Source organism: Cannabis sativa, chromosome 2 (assembly GCF_029168945.1).
Source record: "Cannabis sativa cultivar Pink pepper isolate KNU-18-1 chromosome 2, ASM2916894v1, whole genome shotgun sequence".
NCBI classification, from domain to species: Eukaryota; Viridiplantae; Streptophyta; class Magnoliopsida; order Rosales; family Cannabaceae; genus Cannabis; species Cannabis sativa.
The window spans coordinates 54,316,014-54,333,415 of record NC_083602.1 but is presented as its reverse complement, the minus strand read 5'-3'; the positions used below and the strand labels follow the sequence as shown (position 1 = coordinate 54,333,415).

Genomic DNA, 17,402 nt, shown 5'->3' with positions numbered 1-17,402 from the left:
ATCAGCCTCTCATTCAGTAATAATTTTACTATTATTGTTTTTTTTTTTTTTTTGAAATGGAATTCATTCATTCAACAAAAATTACATAGGATTAGGCGAGTCAAGCAGAACCGCTTGTCTCGCACAAGGGGGTACAACCCCAACCCACATTGCACTAGCTTTGTTAATCAAAGCTTCATTGGCTAATACATGAGCAAATTGATTTGCTTCCCTATAAACAAAAGATATTCCATGAACCCTTACATCTTGCAAAAGACACCTAATTTGAGTAACAAGTCCATCAACATCCCTACAGCCCCCATCGTCTTTCAACACCAAATTAACGGCCTGCAAGCAATCAGTTTCAACATGAAAAGAAGGAAGCTTCTGCTGCAACCCAGCCTTGATCCCGTCTGCTATGGCAGTAAGCTCAGCATGAAGGGGAGAAAGTTCTTTTTCCACTACTCGGACAGCAGCCACCTTTACTCGCCCCTCATGATCACGCATAACTGAACTAACACTTGCCAAACCTTCTCCCACTTTCACTCCCGCATCCACATTGATTGTATAGGACCCCCGAACTGGTGCAACCCAACGAGCAGCAGCCCTCGCTGCTCCAGCCTTCTGTGAGACATTACTATCCCGAAACTCAGCGAGAAACTTGCTGCACCATTCAACAATGGCAGCAGCCACGGGTTTGTGTCCCCCGTGGTTAACCGAATTCCTGATGTACCACAGGTTCCAAGTCAAAACCAGAAAATATTCAAAGTCCTCCTTAGCCAAACTACTTGACATTCTCATCAAAAAAGCAAGGACATCCTCTTTACCTTGTCTCTTAATTTTGCTTGAGAACCCAGAAATTTTCCACACATCACAATTCACTCTACAACTCCATAATGCGTGAAAGACATTTTCATAAGCACCACTTGAACACCGTGTACAGTAAGGCTCAATCTGAACTTTTCGATGAGCAAGAGCCGAATTGGTTGGTATCCAAGAATGGGCCATCTTCCACACAAAGTGTTTCACCTTTGGCGGGATTTTGAGCTTCCAAAGTTGTCGCCACCACCGATTAGTAGCCTCCGTATTGGACTGGATATCTCTAACCTCCAAAGCCGCCGCCATACGATAGCCACTACGAACTGAATATTCACCATCCTTACTGTAGTGCCATAATATCTTATCTTCAATGTCACATTCCGAAGTAGCCATTTGAAGAATTAACTCCGCATCCGTTGGATTGAAGACAGCTCTAACAAACTCCTCATCCCATTCCCCATTCCCTTTCTTCAAATCAATGACATGCAGGTTATCCGGTAACGGAGGCTTGTCATAAATCTTGAAAGTAACCGGCCTAGGCAACCATGGATCATCCAGAACTCGCACCGAATTGCCATTCCCAATTCGCCATCGATACCCCGCTTGAATAATCTTCTTCCCCCACACTAAGCTTCTCCACACGAAAGACGCATGATTCCCACATTTAGCTTCCAACACCCCTACATTCGGATAGTAACTAGCCTTCAATACTTTGCTACACAAAGAATTCGGGTACCTTATACACCTCCATATTTGTTTAGCAAGAAGGGCTTGATTGAAGAGACCCAAATCCCGAAATCCAAGACCACCTTGCTCCTTGTGCTTGCAAAGAACAGACCACTTACACCAATGAATTTTTGCATCCTTTTCCGACGATCCCCACCAAAACCGGGCTGCCATACTATGAATACTATTAATTGTCTTCTTAGGTAAACGAAAACAACTCATTGTATACGTAGGAATAGCTTGAACAATCGCCTTAATTAGCACCTCTTTCCCAGCAGCCGAAAAGAATGACCCTTTCCATCCCTTCAACTTATTCCACACCTTATTAATGAACTCAAAATGTTGCTTTTTTGTTCGCCCAACAAAGGATGGCAGCCCCAAATACTTCCCATAATTATCTACCACTTTCACTCCCATGAAAGTAGCCAAGTGAGTCCGAACCGGAGCCGAAACAGAGCGACCAAAGCACATCTCAGATTTATGAAAATTCACAAGTTGACCAGACGCAATAGAGTATTTTTCCAACAACTCTCTGAAACACCTACACTCATCTTCGGTCGCATCAAGAAACACGAGACTGTCATCCGCAAAGAACAAATGTGACACCATTAAACGCTGCCTTCCAAACACAACCCCATGTAATCTACCTTGTTGTTCAGCATGTTGTATAAGACACGAAAAAGCTTCAGCACAAAGTAGAAACAAAAAAGGTGAAAGTGGATCACCTTGTCGCAACCCCCGTTGTGGGAGTACTCGGCCCTGAATTTCACCATTGATAATAAAAGAAAACTGCACCGAAGTAAGACAATTCATGATCTTTGCAACCCATAACTGACTATACCCGAGCTTCACCATCATAGCTTCCAAAAACCGCCACTCCACCCGATCATACGCCTTTGCCATATCTAATTTCAAAGCAACTTTTGAACCATTCCGAAATCTATCCTTCCGCATCACATGCAAACTTTCATAGCCCACAATGGCATTATCATGAATGAGGCGACCCTTCAAGAAAGCACTTTGCGAATCAGAAACCACACTTCCAAGAGAAACCCGCATCCTATTAGCCAAACACTTTGAGACAATTTTATAAATCACATTACAAAGACTAATAGGTCGAAACTCCTCAATTCTTTGAGGTTTATCCACTTTAGGAATCAATGCCACCACTGTATCATTAAGACATTGCAGATCTGCCCCGTTATTCAACACATTTAAGCTCACGGCAACAACATCTACTTTCAGTTTGGACCAAAACTTTTGATAGAAAAGTGCTGGAAGTCCATCAGCACCAGGCGCTTTTGTAGGATTCATCTCTTTCACTGCTCGGATCACTTCCTCTTCACCAAATTCAGCCAACAAGTCATTATTCATAACTGAAGAGACCTTCGGCTGGACTACACTAAGCACCTCGTTTAGGACAGATTCATTAATATCAGAACTCGTAAACAGCTTCTCATAATAGTCCTCCACAATCCTACACACGAGAACCTTATCATCTTGCCAAACACCCATATGATCTTGAAGCCCTTTAATCTCATTCTTCTTTCGACGGGCAGATGCTTTATGATGAAAATATTTCGTATTACGATCCCCCCATTGTAACCATAAAGCTCGACTCCTTTGCCGCCAATATTGTTCATCCTTTTCTAACAATCCATTCAATTTAGCTTCCATCTGTTGTATAGTTTCCCACACCCCCGGTTGCTGCATCATTGTTAGCTCATGCAGTGCTTTTTTAAGCTTCTCAACTTCACTGTTCAGCTTAGACTTCTTCTTTCGATTCCATGTCTGAAGGGCTTTCCCACATTTATTAATCTTACATCTAAAAGACCCCACTCGACCACTAACATTCTCCTCACTCCATAACCGATCCACAATCTCAGTACACTCCTCCTCTTGACACCATGCCTCCTCAAAGTGAAACCTACTCTTGCGTTTAGCCTTCCCACACTTATCTCCATCCAATCGAACCGGTATATCCACAACCAACGCACGATGATCTGATTCCCACCAATCAAGCAGCGATATATCAGCCCCTTCGAATTTATCCAACCACTCCTCAGTACATAAACCTCGATCCAACCGCTCCATAATCCTTGAATTACTATGCTCATTACACCAAGTCAACTCATGTTTTGTAGAGCTGAAATCAATAAATTGACAATCATCTAGTACTTCTTTAAACCCATCCATAACCCCTGGAAGACGATCACGGCCACCCACTTTCTCAGACAAACTAACAATTTCATTAAAGTCCCCGATACAAAGCCACGGCCCTTGCACTTCCTTCCTCAAATCCCGCAAGAGCTGCCACGAAAAACGACGTTGACCAGCATCAGGATTACCATAGAAACCAGTAAAAGACCAAGGCGGAAATCCGCACCCTGCAACAGTAGCAAGTATATGTCCGGGAGAACTAGACAAAACTTGCACCTGAATATCAGCTTTCCACATTAACAACAGTCCCCCACTCAACCCAATTCTATCCACAGTCCACAAATTCTCATATTGAAGAACACTACACACCCGTTCAGCTTGAACCCGAGTTAACTTACTTTCAGCTAAGAAAATTATACTCGGTTGAAGATCACGCACATGAGATTGTAATGCTCTTAATGTCCAGGGATTCCCAATTCCCTGGACATTCCAACTTAAGAGTTTCATTGCGCTCGGCGGCCTTGATTAACAAGGCTCGCCGCTTCAAATTCAGTAAAAGAAGAAGGCAAATCCAAACAATTAGAAATACCAACCTCAGAAATAGACTCACAACCGCTGATTTCTTCATTCCCAACAAGAGCATTTACTTCAGGCATTCCATCCGTGCTTGTCCCTAATGTCTGCTTCTCGGAGAGACTACAATCCACATTCGGACCACCCTGCTTAGCTTTATTCCGAGCCTTATTTTTGATAGAAACTCTTTTCCTACCTTCTTTGCCATGATTCCCGTCCCCAGGTACTGCCTTCCCATAACCCATATTAAATCGGCCAGCTTCCACCATATCCACCATCGTCTCGCCTTCGATCGGAGCTGCCCCACCATCCATAGTAACTCCATTACGACCACACCTCCTCTTTCTGCCTTCCCGTTCCTCCTGGGTATCAAATTCTACCCTACAGTCCTTCCCCTCCCGATATCTCACCCCTTTTTCATTTCCAACAGACACTTTTGGTAATTGGGTATCCAACCCAGCACAAAGTGCTTCCCCACGTGAATGATTTAAATTACTAGTGGGTCCAAGTTTTTCCAGCCCAAATGAGCTCTGTCCAGCTTCAAACATAAGTGGGCTTTGAACAAAGCCCATCTCTTTTTGATAAGGGCCCACATCAGAATCCATGGACACTTTCCCTTTTAATTTTTGATTATGAGCATCCTCCATAACTTCCATCCCACGATCATTCCCATCACCCACATCATTCTCTAACTGCTCCATCGTGGACTCGACCCCCTTAGCCATGTCTCTCTCAATCACCCGAGCCACCGCCGGCCGACGACTCACCGCCTCATCCGTTACATCACCGCCAGCCATGGATCGTTCCGCATGCAACTTTGCTCTCCTCTGATCATGAGCCACGAAGCAATTTGGAATGGGATCCTCATCCTTTAACCATGTTCCAAATTTTGGAACTTGATCACCATGCTCATTCAATTCCAATGCCAGTGGTTTAGTACAAATAGCCTGATCATGTCCCCAAACACCACAGTTGAAACAAATTAAGGGCATTTTATCAAACTTAAGTTGCACCCATCGCTTTCCACCATCCACAGGAATGAATCTGCCTACAAATACCTCACCCATAATCGGAAATCCAATCCTTACTCGAACATATCCATTAAGAAAAATTTGTTGCGGGTTATTCCAAACAACGTCCTGAACCACTCCCGCCAAGTTGCCAAGTCGCTTTACATTATTCAATGTCAAAGCTTTAAGAGGGAAGCCTCTCATCTTCACCCACAAAGGAACTCTATCCAATCGAGCATCTCTCCACTGTCCACTATTTGGCCATTCCTCAAGAACCAGGAACCCTCCATTGAAAAGCCAAGGTTGCTTCTCAAGAACCTTTTTCGCATCTCCTCGGTTGTGAAAAGATAAACCAAAATAGCTACTACCTTTATCCTCTTCCATAATCTTCACTTTCCACTCTCCAAATGTTTTCCACATTCGAGTGAAAATCGTTCTAAACAATCCTACACTGAGATTTTGTTTGGAAACAATTCTCCCTACCAAAGATTTATCTCCAAACTCAGAAGCTTGCTCTTCATTCACTTCCCATTCCTCCTCCTGATCCATACCCAACTTATCAGTCAATTGCACAATCTCATCAACAGAACTAGTGGCCATTACAGTAGCCATGAATCCACAGAACAGTACCAGATTACTCAGCAAGAGTTGAGTCCCAAAGACCATTAGACGTTACTCGGAGTCACAAAGACCATACATAAGATTTAATTAATCTATTTTACTATTATTGTTAGTCAGTAAGTATTACTGTTACAAAAGATTCTTGATTTTATTATTTTTCTTCCCTTATATATTATCTGTAAATGGAAGAGAGAACACATATATAAACTTGTATGACTTATGTTTAGAAGTTTAGTACTGTGGTTTAATTATATATTATAATTAAGTAGACAGATAAATCATAAACCACGATTGAAGAGAACATTGTAACGTATAATAAATTTGGTTTATTATTACTTAATTAAATTAAACAATTGTATAGGACTAAAGTTTTTCCACTTAATATAGTTTGAATATAAGTACTTGTTTTGTTTTATGCTTTGTCTAATTAATTAATGTTTTATATAAAAATTATAATAATCATCATTGATCCTATAATTTGGATAAACCATATGTAGGATCATGCAGTTTATTATTGTGAGTTAATTTGATGAACCTTAATAATAATTAATGTTCTAGCTCGAGCCCTAAAATCTTTTGTTTTTAGTTCAAATTCAGAGTATGCTATAATTAATTAATTTTGTTTAATTAATATGTGTATAATCAAACTTAATTAGTTACAAGTTCCAATGACTTCATTTGGAACCATATGGAAAAAAATCTAGGAGTACCCTGGTTTCTATTATTATTATTAGTAGTAGGATTTTTATTTTTTACCTAAACTTTAACATGTATCAAATCATGTCCTTTAAATTTTTCTGGCGGTTAAAAATTTCCCTGAACTATTGAGATTGTTAGATTTAAGGACTTTTATTTAATTTCATTCAATTTTACTATTTTAGTGATTGTTTATGTACTAATTAAACCATGCTCCCCAGACTTTGATATCTACTAAATTATGCCTCTCGAACTTTGACATATACTAAATCATGCTTTCTGAACTATCATCCATGTTAGATTTTTTTTACTAAAATTAGACAAAAGTCCTTAAATCCAACAATTTTAATAGTTTAGGGGCATTTTTAACGACCTTAAAAGTTCAGATAATATAATTTAGTACTTGTCAAAATTCACGGGTAAAAATCGTAATAAAGTATTATTCTTATTTTGCTTGAAAAACTGAATTATTGCATAGAAAATGGTGTTTTGTTTGTTTGTAATTTAAAATTAATCTCATTAGATTACACAAAGAAATAAAAATAATAATATATAGTACGTTAAAAAATGATCAAGTACTGTTAAGCTGATTAATTTTTATAGAATTTTATGTTAAGATGATCATCAAACACATTTAAATCTTTTACTATTAATTAATATTAATTAGGCTTGAGAGATGTGCTTAATTAAGAAACTATTGATGAGTAGTAAAGAATAGAGTAGATGAAGTTAAGATCACGTGCACACGGTTATTTTTATAAATGTAATTGTAAAATCTATATATTTCTCTCTTATCCAAGATCTAAATATTAAGTTAAATTTGATAAAAAAAAAATTAATAAAGGTTATATTTATTGTAATATTTGTTATTGTGTCTAATGCACAATAATATTTTGAACATTGTTATTAGACACTCGTAATACCTAGTATTTAAGTGATTTCCTACAATTAGTTAGTAATATTCTCTAAAAATTATTTCTTAAATTATATGAGATCTAATTAATAAAGATGCACTTTTCTCCCATGGGGATGGGCCCCGTGAGGACCCGCCCCTAATGGGACGGAGATTCCTCGTCTAAATGGGAAACGGGGCAGGGACGGACCTTACTTTTTGTCCCCGAATATTAAACGGGGTAGAGACGGGAATTACGCTCCTCTCGCTCTGACGGGAACCCGTTTAGTATTTAATTTTATATTTTTAGTAATATTTTATAATTTATAATGTATGTTTGCCTTTTTTAGTATATTAGTATTCTTTTTATATGAATTTTAAGTTGTGTTTTAGATAATAATTAGTTTATTGAATAATAATTAATGTGTAATAGTTTAATTTTTATGTAGTTTAATATTTCTATATAGTTAAATTTTTATTATAAACTTTTTTTTATTAGGGGATTCTCCACCTCATCCCTGATGGAGAATAAGTGGGGATGTGGATTAAAGTCATTAACGGGGATGGAGACGGCAGGAGCACTCCCGGCCGATTTTTCACCCAGTGTGCATACCTAGACCTAATACTTAACTACACCAATAACAGTATGATACTAAAGAGGGTGCTAGGCACTAGTAAAGAATTTTAGTAATTATGTAACATTTTATAGTGCAAATTATAACAAAAAAATAAAATAAAATAACATTAATGATCATAAATAAAATTAAATATTTTAAAAAATAATTAAGGACAATATTACAACTAGAAAGTGTATATTAAAGTTTATTATTAATGATCAATGACAAAATTGTAATTAAAAAATGTGCATTAATTGTGTGTTAAATTTGGAACAATATATATTGTTAATTTTGGCACAACTTTCAGCATTAATCAAATTTGACACAAGATTTAGCAAGAACTAATTTTTTTAAGTCCTAAAATATCACTACACTACTATTTTACATTTCATTAGAGATGCTCTAATGCAAATACACTTGCTACGTGTAAAATTTTAATGTAAAAAAATCTAGCACAAAATATTATATTAAGATAGTCTTTTGTTACAATTACTTGTAAAAAAATATTCTTACTGATCACTACAAAAAATTATTTTTAACCACAATAAAACTTGTGAATAAAAGTGAAAAAAATTATGCTAATTATAAATCATTATTCTTATATTGTGACTAAAAAGTACGTGGCTAAAAGTATTAGTCATAAAAATTATAAATAGTTGTGACTAAATGTATTTTTAATCATAATACTTGTCGTGATTGAAACTAAATTAATGACAACTTGTCTGTATATAATATATTTTAGTCACAAGTAACTTTTTGTTGTGACTAAAAGTTTTTGTTGTGACTAAAAGTCACATTTAGTCATGAAAAAATTATGTTATGATTATAAGATTGTCACTAAAGATAGATTTTTTCGTAGTGGATGTTAGCTAACACAACCTTGAGTTAGTTTAGTTAGTTAATTGTTTACTTTACAATTCTATTTTTTTTCTTTTTTTTGGTAGAGCTTTGTTTAGCTCCTTTCTTTGTCCACTTGTATTAACTTTGTGCTTATAAATAAAGAATCTTTCATTAATGAGAGATAAGCTTTTCAGTCAAATCTTTCTCTCTTCTTACTCTTGCTTTTTTTGGTTCTTACCATTTGCTTTCTCTGGTTTTTACCATCTTTCTAATCTTGCTGCAGCCAAGCTTATACATGGCATCAGTCGCCTCCAATGGAGTCCTCGATTCATACCTCCACTTCCTTCGATCCTACTACTCAAATTGGTCATACCGCTGCTCCTTTGTTTGCGCCTGCTCCATCCCTGCCCAATTGGAATCCATTCTCCAGCTCCGTCTCCTCTTCTCTCACCATAAAATTAAATCGTGTTGTTAACTATCTTGCATGGAAGTCTTAGGTTGTGCCAATTGTTATTGGTTACAAGTTGGATGAGATCTTGTTAAGTGGTGTGCTTCCTATTCAACATCTTGTTTCTCGTGAAATCAACTTGATCAACAATCAATGGAAGAAACGAGATCAATTGTTACTTTCTTGGCTTTGATCGACTATGTCCAAATGGATCTTGGCCTCATTTACAAATCACTTCACCTCCTTCGTTGTTTGGAGAGCTTTGGAGCAGAAGTTTACCAGTCAAACTCGAGCTCGACTGTTTCAACTTAAAGGCCAATTCTCTCATGTACGGAAGGGAAACTCATCAATCTTTGACTATATATGTTGATAAGGTTCAATATTTAGCTGATTCTCTTGCCAGTGCTTGATCTTCTTTGAAAAGTCAAGACATTGTTCTTTAACTTCTCAATGGTCTAGGCCCTGAATTTGACTCTGTTGTGTCTGGTATATTATCTTGGAGTGGTTCTTTATCCATTGAAGAGGTTCAAGCTTTACTCTTGTCTCATGAAAGTCGTCTTGAGCATCATAATGCTATGACAGACCTTACTGTCAAGATGCAAACCAACCTTGTTTTTGGTTCTTCAAGAAATGGAAACTATAGACCCCCTTCTGCTTGAGAAAATTCCCAAGATAGCCCAAGACCAACTGGTTGTGGTACTTCTCGTGGTTATCCAATGGAAAATCCATGACTCATCTGTCAAGTTTGTCTTTGATTTGGTCACACCAATCCTATGTGTCACTATCATTTTGACAAGAACTGGGTTACTCCCAAACCTAATGGAGCATCCCCATGATCCTACTTAACTGAAACTGATTGTGACTATGATCCTCAAGTATATGCCTTTACCTCTATTCCTGATTTTGGCAATGATTCTGCTTGTCTTGTTGACACAGGAGCCACAAATCACATCTCTCCAATGGACATCACAACTTAGATTCTACAATTGCTTACTCTGGAACATAAACTATAGCAGTGGGAAATGGTAAAGGTTTGCTCATTACTCACATTGGTTCTGCAAGATTACCATCTTCCTCTAATGATTTATTACTGTTAAATTTTGTTCTTCAAGTACCTGAGATGAAAAAGAATCTTATAAGTGTGTCTATAAGCTCACTAACGATAATGATATTTTTCTTGAGTTTCAAAGAATTGTTTTTTTGTCAAGAACAATGACACGGGGAAAGTTCTTCTTAAAGGAAGGCTCAAGGAAGGTTTATACATGCTTCCAGTTCCAGATGATGGTTCAAGCAAAGTTGCTTATGCTTTTGAGTTATCTTACAACAGTTACTGAACCATCTTTCCGTTCTTGCTATAATAAAATGAAATCTTGTAACTTGATTACTATGTATAAAGATTCTTCTTTTGAATACTTTCCAGAATCTTGCTCTCAAGTTTTCATTTCTCAATTACAAAATTACATTAACACATGGCATAATAAATTGGGACACCCTGGACCTGCTACACTGTCCAGAATTTTAAAACTTGTTGCTCACACTAATTCCCTTAAAGATCTTCAATTTTGTACTGTAGCTTGTAAACTAGGAAAAAGCCACAAACAACCATACTCTTCATCCACAAATCATGCCACTTAGCCTCTTAAATTAATTCATACAGATCTTTAAGGGCCTACTCATGAGGTCTCCAAAGAAGGTTTTAAATACTATGTTCACTTTATGGATGACTATATTAGATATACATGGATATTCTCTCTTACCCTTAAATCTTAAGCATTTGATGTGTTTTTCAAGTTCAAGAGTATGGTTGAAAATTAGTTCAACCTCCCCATTAAAGGTGTTCAAGCTGACTGGGGTGAATATAGACCTTTGTAAGGTTCTCAAAGGATCAAGTGATCAAGTTTACTCATCCATGCCCTCATAATCATGAACAAAATGGAAGAGTAGAACAAAAGCAACAGAAAATGGACTTACTCTTTTGGCTCAATCAGGTTTGGACTTTTCATGTTGGTAGTTGGCTTTTCAGAGTGCAGTGTTCACCATAATCAGGCTTTCCACATCTGTACTTGATTACTTGTGCTCTTATGAAACTTTATTTGGTACCAAATCTAATTATAGAATTCTAAAACCCATTGGATGTGCTTAACTTTCCACACCTGATTTCAGATCTGAGCAGTGTTTGTTCCTTAGTGCATATTTGACATCATAACTAAAAACTGTTTTTTGTTTTTAAAAACAGAAAATTGTTTTTTGAAAACAATTTGGCTTGTTTGGCTTTGTGTTTTGAAAACAGTTTTCAGAAAACAAAGTTACAAAAAACAAGAATTTTGAAAATAACAAAATGTTGTTTTCTGTTTTAAAAACCAATTCACTTTTAGTCAATATTGTTTTTAAAAAACACTAACCAAACATGACTTGTTTTTAAAAACTTCAAAAATTATTTTTTGTTCTCATTTCTAAAAACAATTTTTTGAAAACAAAAAACAGAAAACAATACCAAACACGCTCTTAGTTATTCTCCTAATCACAAAGGGTACATCTGTGAGAACTCTGAAGGCAGGATCTACATTGCTAGGAATGTGATTTTTAATGAACATTATTTTCCTGCTACCATTGCTACTGCTCCCTCTTAGATAAACAACACTTCTCAACCATGTTTTCCTGCTACTATTTTCTCAACTATACATGATCATCAATACACTAATCCAGTTGCTGGTTCTTTGTTGTCATCTAATGTTTTACTTGAGACATCTTTATCTCAGCCTACATTGTAGCTTGTTATCCCAAACACATCTCATGTTACAAAACCTTCTCTAGAAACCCAAACCATGCACCCTGCTCCTCCTATAATTCCACCACTTATCCCAAATACATTGTCTCATTCCACCACAGATCATATGTCTCCTTTATCAAATCCTATACACTGCAACTAACATTTACCTAACATGTCCAATACTATACTAGAAACCACCATGCAACCTGTCTCTATTCCCACATCATGCACCTAGTACTTACCTACTATATCACCTACTGTCCCAAATAATGCGCAAAATACTACACCCAATGCGTTACCTGAAACTAGTACTAATGATCCAGAAAATAAAAAAGATGTTACTACAGCTCCTAGAACTCATCTAATGAGAACCACGTCTCAAAGTAGCATCTCTCCAAATCCAAGATTTACTTGTCAACAACGCATCCTCTTCCAAAATTATTATTTCCAACACTAGATTTGTAAAAGCTACTCTTCTTGATCCTAAATGGTATGCTTCAATGCAGCAAGAGAACAATGCACTCATCAAAAACAATACATGGACCTTGGTGTCATATCAGCCACGAATAATTGTCATTGATAAAAACTGGGTGCATAGAATCAAGTTAAAAGTAGATGGAACCTTGGACAGATACAAATCAAGGTTAGTTGCAAAGGGTTACTTGGAAACACCTGTAATTAATTATGCAGAAATGTTTAGTCCTGTAGTAAAACCAACAACAATTCGAGCGGTTCTCTCTTGCTGTTACCTTAAACTAGCAAGTTACACAATTAAATGTCAGTAATGCTTTCTTACATGGATAGCTTCAAGAAATAGTTTACATGCATTAGCCTCAAGGTTTTGTTGATCCTGAGAAACCTACACATGTATGTCATTTGCATAAAGCCCTATATGGATTGAAGCAAGCTCCTCGAGCTTGGAATGACAAGCTCAACCAGACTTTACAAGACTACGGGTTTTCTACATCTAGGTTAGATTCCTCTTTGTTTCTTTCTGGTTTAGGTACAATGTAGATCATTTTATTGGTGTGTGTTGATGACATACTTATAACTGATCTCAATTCACAACTTATTTCCAAACTTATTAAGGATTTGAATCATTCCTTCTCCTTAAAAGATCTTAGACCAGTGCATTATTTCCTTGGTGTTGAAATATATAGAGATTTCAGGTGAGATCTTTTCCAAAGCAAGTATGTCACAGATTTTCTTGTCAAGTTACACATTGAATGTGCTAAAATTTGTTCAAACCTTACAAGTTTTGCTCAAAAACTGTCTTTAACAAAAGGGCCCCTTTTTCTAGATCCTACTCTATGTAGAAGCACTTTGGGAGCTCTTCAATATTTGAATCTTACAAGACTAGATGTTGCTTTCATCATCAAAAAAATGAGTCAATTTATCCATGCTACAAAGGTACATTGAGAAGCTTGCAAGAGGTTGTTGAGGTACCTAAAGGGCATAATCTCAAATGTTCTTCTGCTCAAACCTGCTACCAATCTTCAATTGTATGCTTACTCTGATGCTGATCAGGCTAGTTGTGTAGATGACAGGAGATCTACGGTGACTATGTCGTTTATCTTTGTGAGAATCTCATCTCATGGCTTGCCAAAAAGCAACAAGTCATTGCACGGTCTAGTACTGAAAGTGAATTCAGATCACTTGAAAATATAGTTGCAGAACTTAAATGGCTTGTCAACTTGCTGCACAAGCTTCATGTTTCTCTTCATGAAACACCAATTATTTGGGTAAGTAATCAAGGTGTAGCCGCACTTGCTACAAACACTGTATTTCATGTTGTACATTGAAATTGATCTTCACTTTGTGAGAGATTAGATTTTGGACAAAACACTCTCGCTCAGATTTGTCCCTTCAATTGATCGATATCATGCTGTCGATATTCTAACTAAACCTCTCTCAACAGATCATTTTCTCTATTTTGAGGGCAAACTTCAAATGTCTTTCACTCCTTTTCGTTTGAGGAGGGATGCTGGCTAACATAACCTTCAGTTAGTTTAGTTAGTTATTAATTAGAAGTTAATTAATTGTTTACCTTATAATTCTATGTTTTTTGTTTTGGTAGAGCTATATTTAGCTCCTTACTTTGTCCACTTATATTAACTTTGTGCTTATAAATAAAGAATCTCTCATTAATGAGAGATAAGTTTTTCTATTAAATCTTTCTCTCTTTTTCCTCTTGCTTTTTTTGGTTCTAACTATCTTGCTTTCTCTGATTTTTACCATATCTTTCTAATCTTGCTACTGTCAAGCTTCCACAACTAATGACCCCGAATTTTTACTACGTAGAGTCTAGTTATAATAAAATATGTATTTGTGTCAATATTAAGTAAAAATTATAATTAGATAAATATTATGTTATTATAATTATATATATAAATTATAATTGCTTTTTGTAAATTTATTTAATTTCATATGTTTTATTAATTACTATAAAATATATTTTTATTACTATTTAAATATTTATTTATCAAATAAAATAATATATTTTTTATGTATATATTTTTTTTAATTGGGGTATACATGTGTGTCTCTCATTAGTACTCTCAGATATAAAAGTTGTTTATTATTAATGTTAGGTAATAATATTTTCATAGGTTTTTGGCGGTTAAACCTTTTTTTATTGTCGTTTTGCTAATTGTATTTAACTATCTAAGCTGAAATTTTAGCGGTGAAACCCTCCAAGTTACTAAATTAGTAGCAACTTTAAGGTGTCATCCAATTAATTGCTACAATGGGCTGCTTATGTGTACATGCTTGTACACATAACACGTTTATATTGGTACACCTAATACTATTATTTAAAAACTATTTTCAAAGTTAATTTTAAAATTAAAGAAAATATTTAAAATATATATTATAAATTTTGAAATAATTTTTATATTTTCTAAATAATAATATTAGGTGTACCAATATAAATTTAACGCATGTACAAAGTGTACACATAAACAGTCGATATTAGCAATCATGTGAAAAATAGATGAACACCTTAAATTTACAAGCAGTTCGGTAGTTTGAAGGGTTTTAACATCAAAATTTAAACCTAGAGAATTAAATACAAGTAGAATGATAGTGGAAAGGATTTAGCCACAAAAAACTTTATTTTCATACCAAAATTGATAAAATTTCAGTCTATTTTCCTAATTCATTGCATTTGAAGAAATGAAAATGTTATTAATTTGATAAAATTGAGATTTAAGGCACTCATAAATTATTTGCATCCGTACGCTAGCTTAGACCAAAGACTTAATCAACTTGTTAGAAAAGACTAATCAGAAGAAGTTAATTATCAAAGCAATAATAATGTTTACTGTCATTAGTGTATGACTGGGCGGCTTAAGTCATTATCCTACTGAAGGAATAATTAATAAGAATCGAAAAACCAAAAATACCCAGGACAGGAGTACTATGCATGAAAACTCCAAACGAGGACATTTTAGTCATTTCACAATACAAAATAATAATGCATATAATATCCACGTATACCATACACAATCATAATTAATTATATTAATAATAAGAATCCTCATCGTATGTGTAGTGTACGTACGGTAAATTATACTTATAATTCTCATCTATATATACAAACACATTCTCAGTTTCTCTATCCCATTGGACCAATTATATATTTATGTATATTCCTTCCAACTAAGTTCACAAGATCAGAAAAAGAGAGAGAAAGAAGATTAGCTAATATTTCTCCGGCGACATATACAGTGAGAGTGAGAGAGAAATCAATATATTTGATCTAATTATTATTATTATTATTATTACAAAATGGGAAACAGCTTAAGGTGTTGTTTGGCTTGTGTTCTTCCATGTGGTGCCTTAGATTTAATTCGTATAGTCCATTTAAATGGCTACGTCGAGGAAATTACACGTCCGGTCACCGCCGGCGAGATTCTCAAGGCCAACCCTAATCATGTTATTAGCAAACCATGCTCTCAGGGAGTTGTTCGCCGGATTTTGATACTTTCTCCGGACACAGAGCTCAAAAGGGGCAGCATATATTTCTTGATCCCATCTTCTTCCTTACCGGCCGACAAGAAAAAATCCTCCGGCAACGCTCTCAAGAAAATACCCACAAAAAATAAGATCAAAATAAAGTCAACCACCACTACTACTGCTACTACAACCGCTGCCGCCGCCGCCGCCGGTTTCGTCGACTCCGTCGACTGTGATCGGTACTTGTCGAGTATTATCTCCGAGAAGAAATCTTCACGCCGGCATCATCGAAGAAGTAGCTCCCAAATCGGAGTATGGCGACCTCATCTTGAAAGTATCTCCGAAGATTGATTTACTTTCTTTTTACTATTTCTTTTTTTTGCCGGCGCCGGAATGTTGACTTTTTTTTTTACCGGTGATTAGTATGACCAAAAGGATCAATCATGCAATGGGGCCGGTTACTTTTTTTTTTTTTTTCTCACTTCGTTTTAATGTTTGTGAGGTTGTTTACGGTTTTGTGGATAAATATATATATTTTTATTTTTACTCTCAAATTTGTTATTATGATCAGTTTAAAATTTTCTGTGTTTGTTGTTTCGGTCATGAGATCGATTTAAAATAAGTTCTTGAGAAAATGCATATGCCGGAGCAAGAAGGAAAAAGAGAGAGAGAGAGAAAAGAAATAACGGTTGTCCTTCATTCATATATTTAAGCCTAATTAATTAATATGTAATTATAAGTTGTTAAAAAAATAATTATAATTATATTAATTATGCATATATATAGTTCTCTTCTTTATATATATCTAGCTACTTGATCTAATAATCTGAAGATGTTTCTGGGTGGGAAAAGAAATTACCAAAAATTTCTTGATGAGTGTGTGTGTGTTTTTTTACAATAATTTTAAAATTTGGTTTGTTTTATCACTTTTGAATCTTTGATTGATCAAATTATATTACTCTGTTTTGTGTTTTTGTTAATAAAATAGTAGACACATTATATGCATGGTAAGTAATAAATAGCAAAAATATACCGAAAAGTTGAATTAAGTAATTATTACTCTGTTTTATGTACTTGGGGTTTGGTAAATATTATAGAACCTCAAATATATTCAACACTTTTTATTATATATGGTTAATTAGAGACCCATATATATAATTGGCCTATATAATTCATGATTAGTTGATTAATATGTTTGATGGTATTCATTAATTGACCAGCAACCAACAATTACAACTCATGATTCAATTAATTTGTAATTTTGACTATAATCTCTTTTATATATATTGTCCAA

The 17,402-nt window shown here is 35.4% G+C and overlaps 1 protein-coding gene across 1 annotated transcript; it reads left to right on the top strand.

Moving 5' to 3' along the window:
• Nucleotides 1-15,701: 15,701 nt before the first annotated feature.
• Nucleotides 15,702-16,662, top strand: LOC115721351 (uncharacterized). The gene has a single exon (XM_030650631.2). It carries the CDS (start codon nucleotides 15,941-15,943, stop codon nucleotides 16,457-16,459), a length of 519 nt encoding a protein of 172 aa, XP_030506491.2. The 5' UTR covers nucleotides 15,702-15,940; the 3' UTR covers nucleotides 16,460-16,662.
• The last annotated feature ends 740 nt before the right edge of the window (nucleotides 16,663-17,402 follow it).